Source organism: Euprymna scolopes, chromosome 7, assembly GCF_053919585.1.
Source record: "Euprymna scolopes isolate OS-2025 chromosome 7, ASM5391958v1, whole genome shotgun sequence".
Classification (NCBI taxonomy): domain Eukaryota; kingdom Metazoa; phylum Mollusca; class Cephalopoda; order Sepiida; family Sepiolidae; genus Euprymna; species Euprymna scolopes.
In genome coordinates, this window is record NC_136488.1 from 139411316 (window position 1) to 139433466 (window position 22151).

At 29.8% G+C, this 22151-nt stretch overlaps 1 protein-coding gene across 1 annotated transcript in view; it reads left to right on the top strand.

The window, feature by feature from the left end:
* The window catches only part of LOC145280002 (A disintegrin and metalloproteinase with thrombospondin motifs 3-like), a 307054-nt gene that overhangs the window by 260317 nt on the left and 24586 nt on the right, over nt 1-22151 (top strand). The window contains exons 17-20 of the mRNA XM_080131625.1: nt 5680-5772; nt 9379-9542; nt 14418-14556; nt 19754-19886. Of these exons, the coding sequence (XP_079987751.1) occupies nt 5680-5772; nt 9379-9542; nt 14418-14556; nt 19754-19886 (529 nt within the window). The remainder of the gene's footprint in view (nt 1-5679; nt 5773-9378; nt 9543-14417; nt 14557-19753; nt 19887-22151) is intronic.

Genomic DNA, 22151 nt, shown 5'->3' on the forward strand with positions numbered 1-22151 from the left:
TTTTATTTCTCGCGTGCGCCTGTGAGAATAAAAATGTTATTGTGTACGTGTGTGCGTGTGTGTGCGTGTGAGGAGTGGAATTCAGTCCGCGTACGTATGCGTGTCTGACGGTAGAGCTAATGTCTCTTGAAGGAAAAGGCTGGAAAAGTGTTCATTTGCTAAAACTCTTACCAGGTTGATGTTGACCGGCGGGCGTGTTGTCTCACCGTTTCGTTGCGAGGCTGATTCCCAGAAGGAGCGAGAGAGAGAGAGATAGAATTATCCGGGCATCCCCTTTTATATCTCTCCCAAGGGCAGATAACCAGGTCGCTTTTTGCGACACCTACCGGCTGGTTGGTGCAGTTATCGCTGGAAAGGAGCAGATAACTGCTACAACATATTGAAGTGTAACCTTAATCCAAGGAACCTCGAAGCTCGCACCCTAGAGCTTCAGTCACAACTGACTGTGAAAAGCCAACATTTTAACTACCTTGACCGGCTTGCTAGTTATCGAAGAAATCAAAGGTATTTAATTGTGCCAATCGGTTTCCATAGAGGATTCGATTTTGGTTTGAGAAGAATATCCCACATTAGCGTAGGTTTCTATCTTTGTTTTACAGCAGAGTGCTCTCCCCTACAATGCGAATATAAATAATATAAAATTAACATATACCCACGCGTGAATTGCGGTTGTATTCAACTATCCTCAAGAATTTAACTGCAGACCTTCGGCCACCAACAGACTGTACCGTCTCAGATTACTTTTTAGCTGTTTTAATGTAGGAGATATTTGTAACATAGCGCGGATATAAATATATGCAAAATTACGTCACCGGAGAAGAAAAAAAAAGACTATAGAAAAAAAAATGTTACAGAATGGATTGAGAGAGAGAGAGAGAGAGAGAGAGAGAGAGAGAGAGAGAGAGAGAGAGAGAGAGAGAGAGAGAGGTAAGTAAACGTGGAGTGTAGACACGTTTACCAGAACCGAGGGTCAGCTGACCAGATTACGTATGAGTGACGTGGTCAGGTTGGCTAGATCTGTGAGACTGGATTTGGACTTTGAAGAAGACGGACGGCTTAATAGCTGTTCCCTCCCCTTCACTGGGGGTGGGGGACGCTGACGTGTTCAAAGCAAGCAAGATTCACTTCCATATTCTGTGTCGACATCTGGAAGGAAAATAAAAAAAAACTATAAAACCAATGCATCGTCTTGGAGTGATAAATCTTCGTCTAACAGGTACCAGTCTCCCTCCAAGAGAAGATGAATTCCAGATGGATCAACATCGACGACACATGAAGTAAGGTATGTCGAAGAAAATGCATGTAACACACACACACAAAAGCATATGAACAATTAGATATGAACACACACAACCGCATATGAAACTAGACGATCATACGCACACGGAATTCTTTTATGACACGCATGATCTCCTTTCATTCTAATAATAATCATTCCATGACAACAAATACAATTATGGTCCTCCCCTTTTATGTTATACACCAAACGTCAATTTGGTGCCCCTCTATGATAACTCTATGTAACAAAAAGATCTCGGGAGAGACGAGATGACGTTCGAGATTTAAAAAGACGTGGATAACGTTCGCGATCGCGTGCGAGGCGTGAAGGACGCTCGGGAAGACGATTACATGAGGGACGTCACAGCGTCACATGACGGACGTAATAGCGGTAAAGAGAATATGCGGAAATAAATGCAGTTGCTATAAAGAAAAAGAGAGTTGGAGTTATTTCCTATTCTTTGTCTTGGTTTCCTTTGCGACTGAAACTGCACACAATGTGTTGGTCACCGGACAACTTTACATATTTACCGTGTTTAACTACGCTAATCTAATTCAGTGGAGAATTCAATTCTATTAAGGGGGATCACTTATATTAGCTCACGCAGAAACCTTTATTTTATATTAGAGTAATCCCCCTTTAGGGACCAATACATATTTTATAAATAAGCGCTTCGTCTTTTAAAGACTTATCAGCGTGGCTTTATCCAATGTAATCCTCGCCAACTTTCGGTTATCACTGGCTGTGAAAGTCAAACGCATATAATAATTTCTATGAATATAGAATAATACATTTTTTGTACTTATAGATGTTATATCCGTTAAACCAAAATGCCTAACATGTTCGAATACTTTTTTCTGATTTTTCTACTTAATGGTCATTTTAAAAGATCATTACTAGGTACGTGCAAAATGAATGCCGATGATGCTCAAAATGTATAAACATTTGGATTCCTCCCTTTACTTAAAAATTCACAAAAAAAATCAGGAAATTAACCAATTTTAATGTAATTTTCAGTATTTATCAAATAATGATCGCGGAATATAATGAACTAATTATTTTTTATTTAAATTTTAATGAAAATGTATTATTTTGTTTAAACAAAAATATATTTACTAAAGTTATGGTTTTCAGTAGTAAATAAAAAACGCTAGAATTTATTTTTGTTTTTTTTATGTAAATAAAGCATCGTAATTTGTAACAATAAAATAATTTTTACAGGAACATTACGAAAAAAGCCGCTAAAGTCCGTATAACGAAATCGATATCACTTATTTAATTTCTTGAATTACCAATATTATCACTGAATTAAGCATTGTTCATTTAATATTTTCACAAAAAAATTATAATTGCAAAAATTATTTCTACATTTTTTTACGCTTACATTTTTAACGTAATCTTTACATGTAAGATTCTAATATTGCCATTGCACGCATGAACGTATAATTATCAACGTAAAAAATAATGTTCATATAATCTTGGAAAATAAAGTTAAAAAATAAATAAATAAATAGAAAAACAGGAACATAGAAAAATAATTTCATTAAAAAAATGGTAACAATTATACGAACGTTCCATGTCGGTAAGTACGGATGCACAGACTTGAAAAGAAAACCAGTCTGTTTTGCCCACCCTCCTCCTCTTTTCAACTACCCGCCTGTTTGTGTTTATCAACTTTAAATTTCACGTAAACATTATGATAAATTTTAACGTAGGTTTGTATTTTTTTAGTGTGTAATTTTTTCAATAATAAATTGTTTTCTTAACCAATTGTAATTCTATATTAATATTAATGGTGCTAACTTTTTTGTTCCATGAATAATTTGTCAGTAGTATAATTAATGAATTTAATTAACTTTTATGTATTTTTAAATGAAGGAAGGGGGTCTACGACTAAAAAAAAAACAAAAACAAACAAACAAAAAGTCGCTCGATATGCCGGAATAATGTTAAAGAAATAAATTATGTCTAATTTCTCCTTCCATACATATTTGAATTTTGCCGCCAGAGTTTGTGTGTGTTTTTTGTTTGTTTGTTTTTTTTTGTTTTTTTTTCATACGATAAACAAGTCACGTTCATAGCAGTTCACATTTTTGGATAATTATTACTTTTTTTAGCAAAAGTTAAGTAAATTTATTGTATTAATTCATTATCTTAGTATTTTTAACTTAATAATTAACTTGGAAATAATTCCAGAAAACTTATATTTTTCTTGCCAGAAAAATCTAAACACGATCTTTGTCATAATGACTTTTTACGTGAAATCTATGGTTTTTCAGAGTTGAGATTAAATTATGCCATGTATTTTTATTTCACACACTTTTTTTCTTGGAGAAATTAACTTTAAACTATACTCTTTCAAACACAATAAAATAAAGTAATCGAAAATGAAAAAAATGTTATGATTAGCCGGCGTTCAAAACCGTGCCCCCTACCGAAGCAGCCATTAAATTGCTCGTACTTAATCATTAAATTGCCAACAGCAAAGTAAAAATTTTATCTGCATTCAAATTCCCTCTCTGAAACAAAAAACAAACAAATTACCTATTAGGAGTCTAGGTACGTGAAGTAATCCCATCTAGAGGTCAATATATATTTTATAAATACACGCTTCATCTTTTTGAAGATTTATCAGTGTGGCTTTATCCAACACAGTCCTCATCAACCTTCAGTTATTATTGATTGTGAAAGTCAAACGTATATAATTTCTATAAATATAAAATAATACAAATAAAGTTATATCCATTAAGCCAGAGTTACCTGCCGTGGTCAAATGTTTTTTTGTTTTTCTGTTTTTTTTCTATTCAGTGGTCAATATTTTTTAAGATCATTGAATTGCCAGAAGAATTTTAGCTGCATTATAATTTTCTTTAAAAAAAAACTAGAAACAAAGAAAATTGCTTAAGTGAAGTTAGTTGAAGCTGTAAAAACATTTTGCATTCAAATTCAATGGGGAAAAAATTCGTTGAAATGCGATAAATATATTTCCCATTATATAAAAACTGAATTCCCTCCCTAAATATAATTTTTTTTAAATTATTATTTCTGCATTTTCTCAAGTTTTATATATATATATATATATATATATATATATATATATATATATATATATATATATATATATGTATGTATATATATATATTTTTTTATATTATATATATATAATTAAATTAAATAATAATTATTCTTTTTTTTTTGCATACACTAGTGTTTCATGCTTACGCAAGTATCAGTGTAAGTAATAATTCCTGCTGGTCAGGAAATTCGAAGCCACCTTATACTCCATTTGCCGAGCTTTTACGTAAGGCCACCAAACAATTGCTATGGGAATGAAGGGAACTAAAAGCTGTTAAATGCCGAATTCGGGCGAGTACATTAGGGAATCTGGAGTGTTCGCACGAGCGGAAGTTGTGAACATTGCATAGACGTTGATTGCCTTAGTTATAACTCGGCACACAGTGCCCATTCTTACGTATTCTTAAAAGGGCTTCATAATTATAATTGATTAATTCAGTTTTACTTACAGACACTAGTGTTTTATGTTTAAGCAATCATATATATATATATATATAGAGAGAGAGAGAGAGCGGGGGGGAGAGAAAGATACAGATATATAGTAATTCAGGTTATGTTTTTATTCACAAAGTAGAAATCCAGAGTATTTCTACTGTTTATATAATCGCGTTGGGGCATAATCGCGTTGGTACACCTGTTCTCATTATATCCTGAAAATTAAGCAACGCGGAGTCTGGTCAGTACCAGATTGCTGACCATTTGAGAATTCTAGGCACTGTATGTGCTCTCTGCTTATCTTGGTATTTGTTTCCAGTCGTCCTGTGCATACACTTCACTCGCCACTGGTATTTAACAATGTCCACTCAGGAGAGGTGTGGTTGGAGATTGCTCATCTCCTGGCACAAAAAAAATTTGCGCGCAGGTACCTCTACGGTGAGTATCTATAGTCTTTCAGAGACTGAAAGACCCGCCTCCCTTTTTTATATAATAGTGTTCAATATTAAAGTCAATTATTTGTATTACTATTTTTATGTATACAAACATATATAAAAGCGACATATCCATGAAAATGTTTCGATCAATAACTACAAAAATACCTACTCTTATTAAGCTAACAAGTGTGTCTTTTAGTTATCCATATTGAAAAAAAGATGAAGAATGAAATCGCAGCTTTTTAAAAGCTAATGATTGAAACATCTTCATGGGCGTGTCGCTTTGTACATGTTTGTATACATTAATACTGTCGTCAGTCGGGAAAATTTCATTTTCTATGCATGTACTTAGAGGATACGGGACTTTCCTATCCTATTCGTATATTTTTACTAACAGATTTGTCTCGCGTTGGTCAGTATCGAATTCTTAATGTATTTCTCGTATGATTTCAGAACTCAACACATATAGAAAGATTCTGGTTCTTCCTAAAGGAGCCAGGAATATCGTCATCAAAGAAGAATCGCCGAGTGAATACAACTTTATCGGTAAGTAATCTATTTAAATTATTATGGAGCAACTATCTATATATTAATAACGCAGTACCTTTAATGTTCGTACGTACGTGTGTCGCGGTTTCCAGATTATTCGATCGGGAGATCCTATTTATTAAAAAGGAAGATAGTGATAACATACTACGGCCATTAAATTAGTACATAAATACCCTAATTTAATTTCGTAGTATGATATAACCTTCTACCCAACCATTTTTAATAAATAGGATCTCCCGATCACTGAAGATGCAGTGTAAAAAAAAATTAAATTTAAAAAAAAATTGATCTCGTTTTTGGGCCGTAACTTGAAATTAAAATATACTTTCTTGATTTTCTGGCTTGGATCCAAGGATAGTATCTGTTCTGTTTAAATATAGAATAATGATATCGTGGGGTTTCCGTTCGTGACGAGCGTCCATACAATGGTAATATGTCACAAACTCCTATAAGGATATTGTAGATAAACCGTAATAATCAGATATATTCTGACACTACATTAACAAGATTACTTAGATAAATAATTGTACGGTTTTAATAAAAGGGCTACAATAATATCGCGAGGTCTCTATTAATACTGAACTTGCACAGCAGCAATATCTTACATATGGAATTTCCATAGGTTCCGCTAGTTTATTATTATTATTATTATTATTATTATTATTATTATTATTATTATTATTATCATTATCATTATTATTATTATTATTATTATTATTATTATTATTATTATTATTATTATTATTATTATTATTATTATCATTATTATTATTATTATTATTATCATTATTATTATTATTATCATTATCATTATTATTATTATTATTATTATCATTATTATTATTATTATCATCATTATTATTATTATCATCATTATTATTATTATCATCATTATTATTATTATCATCATTATTATTATTATCATTATCATTATTATTATTATCATTATCATTATTATTATTATTATTATCATTATTACCATCATTATTATTATTATCATTATTATTATTATTATTATCATCATTATCATTATTATTATTATCATTATCATTATTATTATCATTATTATTATTATTATTATTATCATTATTACCATCATTATTATTATTATCATTATTATTATTATTATCATTATTATTATTATTATTATTATCATTATTATTATTATTATCATCATTATTATTATTATCATCATTATTATTATTATTATCATTATTATTATTATTATTATTATCATTATTATTATTATCATTATTATTATTATCATTATTTTTATTATTATTATCATTATTATCATTATTATCATTATTATTATTATCATTATTATTATCATTATTATCATTATTATTATTATTATTATTATTATCATTATTATTATTATCATTATTATTATTATCATTATTATTATTATCATTATTATTATTATTATTATTATTTTTATTATTATTATCATTATTTTTATTATTATTATTATTATTATCATTATTTTTATTATTATTATTATTATTATCATTATTATTATTATTATTATCATTATTATTATTATCATTATTATTATTATTATTATTATCATTATTTTTATTATTATTATCATTATTTTTATTATTATTATTATTATCATTATTTTTATTATTATTATTATTATAAATAAATAAATAAAATTAGTCAGTATAAAGTCATAGTATACAGATGACCTACCAATGTTTTTGATTTGAAAAAGTTTTTCTTCGTTCCATATGACGTTTCGGTATATGATATACTTTGATAATTTGGAATTGTTGAACTTACGAGGGTGGGTCTCGGAGGGGAAATAAGAAAACTCTCCGATCTATGGATGACGCTAGACCGATTTTTCTCTTACCCGAAACCGGATGCCCGGATTTGACAAGTTATGTAGGCCCTCTAGTCTCGTCAGTTCTCGCTGAACGAGAAGTTGGGCGTATAAGATTTGCTGCCGTCGGTCTCTCTTTAAAAGTCTTCAGACAGAAAACAAATGTGTTAGATTCGTCTACGTTACCACCTTGTTAACGTTAGCAGCGACGCCATTTTGTTGCAAGCCTTAAACGTCTTTTCTTCGCCGCTAGTCGGGCAGATTGCTGAAACAATCTTTCACTTGGTGATACAAGCACCAAAATTGAAATTTGTCAGGTTTGCTTCTGTAGCCATCTTGAAAACTGGCAGCCATCTTGAACTTTCTGATGGCTAACATTCTTTTCTTAAAATGTATGCTCTGAACGTCATTTGTGCCAATTTTGGTGGTTGTATCATTAAGTGAAAGATTTTTATGAAATATTGAGATAACCTGCCCCACTACGCCCCTTACTTGTCGGTTTGATAATTCAGACAGTATCTTCATCAGATATCGAAAATGATACTTTACTTGACTTATGTACATGCTGTAGAGAGCTTCTCCACATGATTGATGACACAATTTCACCACTTATCATGCGCTAGTCTTTGAGTCGTCAAGAGCGGTATATCTGTATCAACCGTTATCTGGTTGGCCTATCTCTTGGATGATCGTCTTCTTTAATTGCTTCATTTAAATAACGGTAATTTGTAAACCAGCATGTGTCACGTGAATGTTGCTACTTTATAAAAATCATATAGATTTTTAATTCTTGGCAATATCTCTATGTATGGAGTACTCTTCTCCTATTTGGTCTGGTGAACCCGTGTCCCATTGGGAGGTTCTTGATAAATTGCAGAAGCATATTTGCAATTTGTTGGGCCCCACACTTTCTACTTCACTGGTAATGTTGCTAGTCTCAGTCTTTTCCACAAATATTATTATGAAATGTGTTTCTTAGAACTGTCTTGCTTTTTTCCAGCTCGTTTGACTTATTGTTCTCTCTCCATCAATTTATTGTTTTAATACCTCATTGTAATGCAGTATCCTCTTCCAGTAGCTTCTTTCCAAGGACTGCAAATTTGTAGAGCTCTCTTCCTGCTTACTGTTTTCATTCTATCTACAGCCTTATCTTTTAAACACTAAGGTCAATAGGCATCTCCTGTCTTTGCAATTACAATATAACCCGGATATAAGAGACCCGAATATAAGAAAAACCGATATAAGAGAGATTTTCTCTGGTCCCAAATTAGAGCATGTGTTAATGTACAGTTTAAACCGGGTATAAGAGAGTTTGTTGCCTTGTTAGAAGTATCTTATATCCGGGTTACATTGTATTAGCTTTCGTTCTTGTTAACTCTTTATATCAAGTAGCTTCACGTCTTGTCTTTTTCCATAAAAAATCTATCTGTAAGATTAGTTTTACTTTTGATAAGTAGTATCTATCTAATTTCTTTTAGCCATTGTATTTATCAGCATAATTTATCGCCATCGTATTGTGAATTAGGGAACACAGACATTCTTCTTTTCCTACCCATAAAAATAAGAGATAGGCGATGGAGAAAGAGATGGGGAAGAGAAAGATTAAGAGAGGGGGGAAATGGAAGTTTTCATATAAAGATGTTACGCACGCAATTTAACTTCCATTTTGTTTTTTATGGCCCCAGACAACGCCGGTTAACCCTACTCGTTTTTTATAAAATAGGAAACAAAATAGTCGTTAATAATGCGGGAATGCGATTTTACTATTTCAGCGCTGCACGATGAAAAATATGGCGTCTTCCTTTTGAATGGTGATGGATTGCAAGAGGATTCTAAGAAATTTGTATCCAAAGGAGCTCGCTTTCACTACACGCAAAATGGTACAACGGAAATTCTGGAAACAGTCGGACCGCTGAACGGCTTTTTAGTTGTCATGGTAACTATTGAAAACATTTGTCTTTCTTTTTTCATTTCATGAATACAAGTGGTTTATCTGACAATCCACAGGACTGGTATCACAAATAATTCATTTCAATTCCAAATGAGTTAGTCAAAATTTATAGATACTTTTGCTGTGCGATATATATATATATATATATATATATATATATATATATATATATGTGTGTGTGTGTGTGTTGTTTTGAAAAAAAAAAAAGAAAAACCGAATGAAATTATGAAATAATCAACGTTTCGTCCCTATTGCAGAGGACATCTTCAGAATATTTAAAAGGAAAAATGCAAAAAAAAGAAAACGATCATAAACCATACGAAAATGAAAAGGAAACACTGTTAGAATCCTACCCATATCGGGAAGGTATACACACACATAGTTTCCTTCCCGATATGGGTAGGATTCTAACACTTTTTTCTTTTCATTTTCGTATGGTCTATGATCGCTTTCTTTTTTTCTTTTTTTTTTTTTTTTGCATTTTTTCTTTCAATATCCTGACAATGTCCTCTGCAATAGGGACGAAACGTTGATCATTTCATAATTTCATTCGGTTTTTCTTTTTTTCTTTTTTTCAAAACAATATAACGTCAACCATCGCTGGTATTTTTATTTTATTTTTATACACACACACACACACACACACACACACATATATATATATATATATATATATATATATATATATATATATATATATATATATATATATATAATTAGTGTTGGAACGATTAATCGGGAATCGGAAAGTTGAAACTTCTTTGAGATATCGGAATAAAAAAAAGATTGTTCCTATATTCCGATGCCAAAAACGATTCTTTTCTTCATGTGATTTTGTATAAACAAAATCTTCCACTATTGGTAGTAATGTTAAAATATTAAATATTTATTGATTATAAACAACCAATGAAACTAAAATCTAAAGATAATTCCTCACAAGTGTATTTTTTTACGCTTGAGAAAATATCTGCCCATTTCTTTTTTTTTTTTTTTTTTTTTTTTTTACAGTACTCGGGGGGGGGGAATAACAACTCTATAGTTAAATATTTAGAGATTTCTAAAGAATCGGAAGCGGGAAAATATTGGAATCGTCCCATCATTAATATATATATGAAGTCCAAAAAGTCACTAAAGAGTTCCATGCATATTTTTTTTTTCTCTATTTCAGATATTTTACAGATAATATTTTTGAAATTAATTATTGACAAGTATAGCATTGAACAAGTCATAAAATTATTTTACAAAAATTAGGGGTCAATTGTTTTGACTCGGTCTCTCGTTATCTTTCACTATGGCAATGTCAAATGGCCACCACATTCCCCAGACTTGACTAGCCCCCGACTTTTTCTTGTGGGGATACCTTAAAGAGTCTATTACCAAACTCCAAACCCTGCAAGAATTGAAGGAAAACATCAGGAACTGAATGAAGGAGTTAAATCGCAATCCAGAGATTCTGCAATCTGTCATGAATCTTTTGGAAAGAGTACAAACATGCGAAGCTGAAAATGGGCAAAATTTAAAAAGACATTATTTTTCATAAAAATTGTTTGAATTTTGTATTTTAATTTCGCAAGGTCTTAGTCGGATTATGTTAAAATTACAGAAAGATATCAAAAATAAATAATTTAAGTTCAGGACCCTTCAGTGACTTTTTGGACATCCTATATATATATATATATATATATATATATATATATATATATTAAATCCCCGAAACAGTTTTTTATGGTAAACAACTGATGATCCCTACAGTAATATTAAGATTAACATAAATTGTTGGAAGCAAACAGATGCTGTGACTGCAAGAGATTAATTAACTTACAAGCAAGCGAGTTTTCCAACAAATAACTTGGAACTAATTATTTTTACATATTTTTAAAGGCTACAAAACTTCCGAGAAATAGTTGTTCGCATGCATGCATGTATGTATGTATGTGTAATCGCGTTAATCTAAACGTTAAGTTAAACGGTTCATCCTAGAGCCAAACCAATTGAAGATTTGGAATCTGCGCATTCGATTACATCTCTTTATCGATACAAAAAGTTCTTGAACCACTTTAAAACTAATTATTCAAAATTGAAAGATTAACAAGAAACAAATGTTCCAGCATTTTAATGTCCCTTTTTCAAGCCGACCAAACAACATAATTCTGAACCCTTGTTTTAATAGTAAAAATTAATTAATTAATAAACATACAAATAAATCAATATTTTTCTCACTAAATCCTTTTTTATTAAACATGGAATTTTTTATGTATGTTCTAATATTTTATGCTTTCTTCCAGGGTTCAAATCTTACACTAGACAATTTTTTTTATTGTAACGTTCCAGTTATTTCCTAAACGATATCGATCATCCTAATGTAGTTTTTTTTTTTTTTTTTTTTTTAATTTAAAGTAAAAAAAAATTCTTTATTTGAACTTACATGCAGAAGAGAAGAGTTTGAGACATATGGCGTTGACGGGTACTTCGGCTAGTATATGTAATAATTGAACCAAAAGAAAGTTCTTGAATAACATGTTTACGGATTGGTTGTTTATGTAGGTGTACTTATACGCCTTAAACAAGAGTTACCTAACTTGAGCAAACATTTAAGCTTCAAAGTAATTTGTCTCGATTTTACTACAATTTTTGCTACTATGAACCACACCAAGCGTCACATACAGCAGTACATGACAAATGTTAATCATATTTAACTACATGGCGAAAATTCGCCCGCTATGTTACCGACCATTGCTTCGTGACGTGGTGCCCCTTAAAATAAGTAATGGCCAATGTTACGTCCGAAATTAATAGGATGGATGCCAAAATAAAAATTGAACGATTTTTAATAATAAAATATTTGCACTTTTATACGTGATTTCAAAAATTATTTTGCCTTTTTTTTTTATCAAAGTTTTATTTATTTAAATGTTTAAACATTTTTATTCATTTTTCATTGAGATATTCTTTAATTTAGTTCTGTTTTCTGAAACGAATAAAATCTATTTACAAAAAATTAATTGGTTTCTTTACGTTCTAATATGTTAGTTATTTTATGGAAAAAAAAATAATTGACACCAGTTGGAATCGAAGAAAAATGTTAATGATTTCTTTAGATTCTTTGAAAAATTAAATTTCTAAATATGCAACTAAAATTTTTTAAAAAAATCAATTTTTAAATATGTAACTAAAAATTTAAAAAAATCAATTTCTAAATATGCAACTCAAAATTTTAAAAAAAATCAATTTTTAAATATGTAACTACAGATTCGCTACTTTTCCTGGTTACCGTCAAAACACGTTAAATGTGTAGATATTCTCTTAAGAAATATACTTGTGGTAGATGATCTTTAAATTTTAGTTTTACTGGTAATTTATTGTTATCGTTAATACCAGCAGTAGAAGGTTTTGTTTTAAACAAATTAAAATAAAAAAATAAAAAAACAATTAAAAGAATTGTTTTGGGCATCGGAAAATAGGCATAATTTGTTATTCCGATACCCCCAAATGTTCAGATTTTTCCAATTCCTGATTCTGGTTCGGATTAATCATTCCAACACTAATAAGTACCCGTTCTTGCATCGGATAATATACTAATGACAGAGAAAATTTAAAAACAAATAAGATTTAAATTAATTTAATAATAATAATAATAATAATAATAATAATAATAATAATAATAATAATAATAAAGAAAAAAAGCGTTTTCATCTATATATTAATACGATAGCGTTTGTATTATTTTCTGTGTCACGCTTACATCCGGGGTGTTTAATTGTTATGTACTTCCATTTATTGTAATAAATAATTTTACCAAGAATTCTTAATAAGTTTTGGTTTCGGTTTCGAATATAGCTTATTACACTTAAGTCGTCTATTTTTTTTTTATATATATATAATTTTACCAAGACTTCCTCATAAGTGTTGGTTTCAGTTAATGTTAATGGCACTCCAATAATCTATATTTTTTTAATAATTTTATCAAGAATTCTTCATAAGTTTTGGTTTCGATTATAGCTGAAGGAACTAAAGTTATATATATATATATATATATATATATATATATATATATATATATATATATATATATATATATAAAGTTTAGGATTCGGTTTCGATTCAAGCTGATGAACCCAAGTCATATGGATATATTTTTAATTTTTGAAATCGCAACTTTATAACATAAAAAATCGATAAAACATTAACTCTATAATAATATATACGAAATCTGCAAGAATTGATATATTTAAGCGTACTTTGTAACCTGGCTACGCCGGGCGTCCCTGCCAGCTTGGATAAATACTTTTTCAGTTTTAACAAAAGAGCTAGAATAATATCAAATTGTTTCCATTTACGCTGAATATCTACAGAGTGCCAACATCAATATATTACTAGGGCTATGACAACAGCATATTCTTATTGTTTTGTCTCCCGAGTATATATCCGACACAATTAACCAAGAACCACATCACTCTACATAAAAAAACATATAAGATATCAATGGATATATACCTGAGAATCAAAACAATGAAAAGAATATGCTGTTGTCATAGCCCTATATATGAATCAGTCCCCTGTGGAATTTTCACAGGCCCCGCTAGTTTTAAATTACTTTCTTACAACCTCCGGTATGTCCTCGCATTGCGATATTCTTCTACAAAATATTTATATGTTGCCCAAAATGCTTCAAGCAAACTATCGTCACCGTCTTAATCAACTGTTTTTTTCATAACAGGTATTAGATTAAAACATCGTGTAATTCTGTTAGTAAATAATTACAAAATTTTTCATATTGATTTATCATTTCATAATTTGAAAATTTCAAGACGTGCGTTTGAATTCTTTTCGCTAATTTTATGTAATTTTCATTCGCTGTAGCTCTACTCCAATGAACAAAATAATGACTCCATGATCAGCTATTATTATACTGCGGTCAAAGGCGATTACACATTTGAAAGAAATAATTACAAGTGGCGGTTTAATAAATGGAGTGATTGCAGTGTTTCTTGCGGAACAGGTAAGTAGCAATAAAGTCATCTCATTATTTAGTTGGTTGTTTTTTTTGGGGGGGGTTACGGCATATCAACCCTTTTCGGGTTATTTAATGCCGAATCCAAAGATTTATAAGCAAAATTTTTAATAGAATATATTTGTTGTTTTCAAGTCGGTGTCTATTTAACCCATAGTTGGGACCATAACAGGTACTACCACTCCGGGTCAGAGTGGACCTGGGAGCAATGGTAATTAAAGGGTGGCTCCACACTCCCCAAAGCCTGCAAGCTGGGGCCTCACTACTGGATATAGTTAAAGGTCATATCCAGGACCGGACCGTGTCTCATTATTTGGAATACATTGTCTTGTAAAATATATACTAGTAGGGTGACTCGACGTTACCCAGGATTGAATAATAATCAACGAATGTTTCACACTCCCATATTATTTTCATTAAAATCGATAAAATAGCCCCCTTTTTTTTCTCTATCAAATCGATTGATTGCCTACTCGTATTGGGAGCCAATCACGATGCACCTGGTGGAAGCTTTACATGCCTCCCGCCGTGACTGAGTTCACAATACATTGTAGTCTACGTTGCACTGTAGTGAACTTACTGTTGATTTTATATGTTGGGCCTTTCGGCTTGTGTCGTAATAAGACTTTCACAATGTACTTATGACATTAGGCTGTACAGGATGTTAACTTTGGACAAAATCGCCTGTTCCTTTTTTTTTATTGGATTATTCCGATTATCAATTATTGATACTTCTCGGAGACATTCCAACAAAAATATCTTTCTAAGAACACTGGCAGGTACATAAAGTACCTTCGTGTGAAATTCCCCGAAAATTGATCCAACCGTTTTCAAGTCTATAAGAAACTCTCCATTTGGGGGTACCAAATTAGTCCATGGGAAAATTGTTCCAAACTCTCATTTAGGTAAAAATGCACTTTCGTACAAATAACTGAATTCATTCACAGTATCGTAAAACAAATAAAACACACACACACACACACATACATACATACATATATATATATATACACACACACACACACACATATATATATATATATATATATATATATATATATATATATAATGTGTGTGTGCTATTTTATAGTCTTAAATATGTCGAGTTTTTGTCGTTGTTTTTATGGGGTGATAAATGCATTTCCGTATGATTAACTCCACGAGGTAGCTTTTTAGGAAGTTGTCTCCCTTACACTCTAGTTGCACAACATTCTAAATATGCATATATTCGTCCACGTCCCTAGAATATTGAGCGACTAGAATATAAAGAAAAAACTTCGTAAAAAAAAAAATCCAGGATGAGTAATTCATGTCGCTATGCAATTATCGACACACATACATACATACATACATACATACATACATACATACATACATACATACATATGCATATATTCAATAAATACTATTGACTGGTTCAAATATGGCGCCAACTCGGATTTAATTTCCTGAATTAATGCCTGAATTAATGTATATTTTTTCATATCGGTAGGTTTAAATATTTTTCTATAATAAGCCAGTCTTCTTATTTGTATTAACTTTTTTATGTGATTTTTTTTTCTTATGATTTCTAAAAGTGTCCAATTCATTTTAATCCAAGGAAAAAACTTCACATTTTCCTGATGAACTAATGTCTTTTATGACTTGTTTGGTGTTACCATCCAATGAAACATGTGTAAGACGCAATAATAAAACAATGTGAATGTGAATTAAGTGAACACTTCTGTAACTTCGAAATGTGGTGTCTGTATATATATATATATATATATATATATATATATATAAACGTCGCAGCCCGCAAGAGCCATAACAGTCAGTGAACTGGAAGTCCAAGACTCGAGTTTCGCCCTCATTTGGGCTCATCAATTAGACACATCCGAACTCAAGATTCGAAACCCGAGCTTCTTGCATTTCTCATATATATATATATATATATATATATATATATAATTTTTTTTCTTTTCTTTTTATATATGGTTAAGTGGCAGTTTGAGTCATTTAGAACTGCTTTAAAGCTTCACCGCTCACTCATTTTTCGGCTAAATTTCAAATATTTATTATAGTTTCTAGATCACCTTCTCAGCTATATTGTGAAAAAAATTTTCAGTTTCCCTTCAGTAAAACAAATTATAATGAATTTACTGGTGTTCAATATTGTAAAAAAAAAAAAGAAAAAAAAGAAGTGAGCGACGTTTTTTATGGCTGGTTTCTATAGCATCCACGTCGCTTCAGCGACTACTGTTGCTACCAATTCACCTCTCTTGCGAAAAGAGAATTGACAAGTGAAACAGAATGAGAGAATTAAAGGGAGATAATTGGGTTATTTTATTGAAAGCAGACGAGTGCCGTACATTGTCATTACATATGTGTATGTTATGGAGGCAAAAAAAAAGACTGAAATTAAATAAAGAACAAGTGAATTTACTGGAAGCCTGGAAAAATCATGGATTACAATAGAAAAACGTGACCATCAAAAAGTAATATGGTTAAGTTTAAATATAGAAAAGCAAATGACAATATATTCTAGTAAAAATAATAAATTTATAGCTTAAAATACTGCAGTATTAAGAATTGATTATATAATGTTAAATTGAATTTTTTTAAAACATTTTTAATGCTGCAATATTTTAAGTTATAAATTTATATTTTTACAAAATTATCTTGTCCTTTTCTTTTCCATGCTTAAGCTGAACCATATTACTTTTCATGATCGCATTTTTCTATTGTTATATATATAATTAATTATTATTATTATTATTATTATTATAAATGGAGATTTGGTATCTGTCTTTTTCAAGCCAAAATTAGTAACTTCTGCTGTTACTAATGGGTGTTTCGTATCCGTCTGTCTGAAATCGAAATAATTACTTCAGCTACTAACGGGGATTCGATAGATGTCTATTTTAAGTCAAAACTATGCTGTTACTGTCATTCAATGCTCAATTCCGTTAGATCTACTATTTCGGACTAATGCACTATCGTTCACTGGTTAATTCAACGGATAATGTAATAATTGCTCTGTTATAATGATGCCGTTTTACCAGAGATCACCTTCCCATTTTTGTCTTTTTCTGGAAGTTATATAATATATTTTATTGTCAAAAAACCATCCTCCTAAGCATTACTTTTAGGGACAATGTAGTATACGTTAGTTCGTCAATATACCCGCCTCCTTTTATGTGAGTTGAGTATTCGTTTACCTCTGTAGTCTTAGTCAGTGTATGTAATGTACCCCATTCTCTCCGAACGACGTCCAGCGAGTGATGTCACCTAATTTGTCCATTCTGGGTCTCTATTTGTCACGGGGACTGAGCTGTTTCTTCAATGAGAGTCCTGGTTGATGAGGATACAGTCGGACAAGCCGCCACTCTCCCCACGTTGCTTTTTATAGTGTGCAATTTATTGAGCCCTGGTACGTCAAGTCGATGTCACTAGAAGGTAGAGGCAATTTCAAACCAAAAGAATAAAAAATAACAAGTCGATAACTGGGTTTATTGTATAAAAATAACAAGATAATTATTCGTTGAACGTTACGAAATTTTGATTATTCATAAGCTTCTGATTCAAATGCAGATGCTAGGCAACTAACGGCTCTTATTAAAAGTTAGGGCGGGCAACCTTAAATCTGGGGACTTATTCCTTCAGTTTGGATTTAGTGGCTTAGAACCGAGTGAGATCTAAGTTAAGGGGTTTTCTCGGAATGTTGTTGGTTCCCCGGTGATCAAGTAGAGTGTGTCCTCGAATCTATTTTTGCCTTTCATTATATTGAGAATCAAGTGGACTTGACCTCGCCTACCCATCCACAGAATTTCATTTCACCATTTGCAGTAAATCATTCTCCGGCAGTTTTTGAAATTCTTTAAAAAAAATCCTTTCTTCTTCCTCAAATCTGTATCTCTGATCGCCACTCACAGCAATAGAGTCCATTGCTTTCACTCTCCATTAGGTATCTACCTTTCCCCATTACTCACGTGGATGAGTCCCTCCTCCTCCTCTTGCTTCATTTGCATAACCAAAGGGTATTTCCCAAATGCCATTATGTAGGAGTAAAAAAAATTAAATAAATTGGTTATCTTTTGGAGATAACTGAATTTCCAAACAACAATTAATACACATTTGAATTAATAACCACTGTCTTGTTTTTTCTTATTAAAAAAACGCATAATATTTGACTTATATTTTGGGTGACCCACAACTAACTTGATCATCCAAGAAATAAGGTTAAACGTTTTTCTTAACAACGGTGGTATTTAGATGGAACTTTTCAAATCACTAAAAGGCGCCATCTCTGACATTTTTTCGAGATGTCTTTATAATCCAAACGTTAACATTTTCAGTTGGTGTGTTTTTAATGTTTGTTTGTGTCAACCGCAATTACCATGAAAGAAGACGGACTTCCCCTTTATCATAAGTGTGTGTGTGTGTGTGTGCGCGCGTGTGTTAAATCAATGGCATAACAACCTTTCTTAACAATGCTCTTTCTTTTCACCATCATCATAACCACCACCATCATCATCATGGTCAACATTTTCAACACCATCTTCATCACCGTCATATCCAACGACACTGTCACAATAAAAACTTGTGGAATCGAAGTGATCATTTGATAAAACGCCCTTTGTCAGTGTGTGAATATCTTCTTTTTGAAACGACCTTCGTATGTTGACGTTTCTCAGCGTATGTTTGTGTATATATAGTTTTCTTCTGCCTTCTATAGTTGAGTATCCATTTGCGTTCGATGAGTAGGGGCTGAGCATGTTTTATACCGTCTTGTTTCTGATACTATTGGAATCTATCTGATTTTGGCTCTGTGTTCGTCAAGTTTGTTGTTTTTAGTAGAATTCGACATTTCACACTAGTCCGCTGAGGTCATCGTTTCAAACAAGCAAGAATCATTTTTATTTGTCAAAGCTTTTCATAATTTCGGTGACAAGAAAGAAATGTAAAGCTAAACGAACGGAGAAAGAAAGAGAGTAACTTATACAAACAAATAAATTCTTTTACATTTGTTAGCATCGCATCTGTAGCTCCCAATACTATACCAACAAACGAGTTAATAATTAACTATTTTTCTTATTCAGACAATTCGTATGCCTTTTGTTTAGGTCTAAAAATAGCATAAACATATTTTCTTATTTAAAGGTTAGCACAGGTATTCTAATCCAATATATATTTTGTTTTACAGGTAAACAAAGCACGACGTATGATTGTGTTGATATCAAAACGAACGAGGTTCTCGACAAAACGTCCTGCCTTCATCTTGACGATCCCCGTATTGATACAGTTGATTGCAAGCGGGAACAGTGCTTGGTGGCAACGTAAGTTAAATAAACACACGTTCATTACACACAGTGACAGCTCTAACACAAATACCACTAATGATATATAATCTATCCCGGGTAACGCTGGCATGTTCAAAATTGAGAGCTTGCTGTGCGGGTTGGTTAGTGCAAAAAGAGTTCAAATGGTTAAGTTGTGACGTATGCCAACGTTGTAGCTAGGGTCAACGGTAACACCTGAAATGTAATTCGGTTCGTGTGAAATAAATCGTAGAAAGAAAGAAAAAGAAAGGGAGCATGAAAGAAAAAGAACGATGTTTTTTCCCTCGAATGCAAGTGCAGTCTGGCTTCCGATTTTGTGCGAAACAGACGTATTGAGTTGGGCGCAAAAATGCGTCCAAAGAAACGCGAAACAAGTTTGAGTCAACAATGCGATGGCTTCCCACGGTTAACTTGTAGACGAAATAAAGAACCCATGTCAAAAAAATCGGCATTTTGTTCCTTAACAGCATCGACCAGTGACGGGAAGAATCGATCAGAGAAGACCAACAAACATAAAAGAGGTATGGTGAATTGATTATCGTGTGTGTGTGTGTGTGTGTGTGTGTATAAATATATAATATATATATATATATATATATATATAATCTATAAAAACTATCCATTCACGTGAAATAACGTTTTGCGTCACCATATTCCCTCTGATTCACTACTTGTTACCAAGTAATATCTATGACTGACTATATGTAATATATATGTAATATATATGTATAATATATATATGTAATATATATGTATAATATATATATATGTAATATATATGTATAATATATATATGTAATATATATGTATAATATATATATGTAATATATATGTATAATATATATATGTAATATATATGTATAATATATATATATGTAATATATATGTATAATATATATATATGTAATATATATGTATAATATATATGTAATATATATGTATAATATATATATATGTAATATATATGTATAATATATATGTAATATATATGTATAATATATATATGTAATATATATGCATAATATATATATGTAATATATATGTATAATATATATATATGTAATATATATGTATAATATATATATATGTAATATATATGTATAATATATATATATGTAATATATATGTATAATATATATATATGTAATATATATGTATAATATATATATATGTAATATATATGTATAATATATATATGTAATATATGTGTATAATATATATATGTAATATATATGTAATATATATGTATAATATATATATGTAATATATATGTATAATATATATATGTAATATATATGTATAATATATATATGTAATATATATGTATAATATATATATGTAATATATATGTATAATATATATATGTAATATATATGTATAATATATATATGTAATATATATGTATAATATATATATGTAATATATATGTATAATATATATATGTAATATATATGTATAATATATATATATGTAATATATATGTATAATATATATGTATAATATATATGTATAATATATATGTATAATATATATGTATAATATATATGTATAATATATATGTATAATATATATGTATAATATATATGTATAATATATATGTATAATATATATGTATAATATATATATATAATATATATATGTATAATATATATATGTATAATATATATATATAAAATATATATATGTATAATATATATATATAATATATATATGTATAATATATATGTATAATATATATGTATATGTATAATATATATATGTATAATATATATATGTATAATATATATGTATAATATATATGTATAATATATATGTATATGTATAATATATATATGTATAATATATATATGTATAATATATATGTATAATATATATGTATAATATATATGTATAATATATATATGTATAATATATATATATGTATAATATATATATATAATATATATATAATATATATATGTATAATATATATATAATATATATATGTATAATATATATGTATAATATATATGTATATGTATAATATATATATGTATAATATATATGTATAATATATATGTATATGTATAATATATATATGTATAATATATATATGTATAATATATATATGTATAATATATATATGTATAATATATATATGTATAATATATATATGTATAATATATATATGTATAATATATATATGTATAATATATATATGTATAATATATATATGTATAATATATATATGTATAATATATATATGTATAATATATATGTATA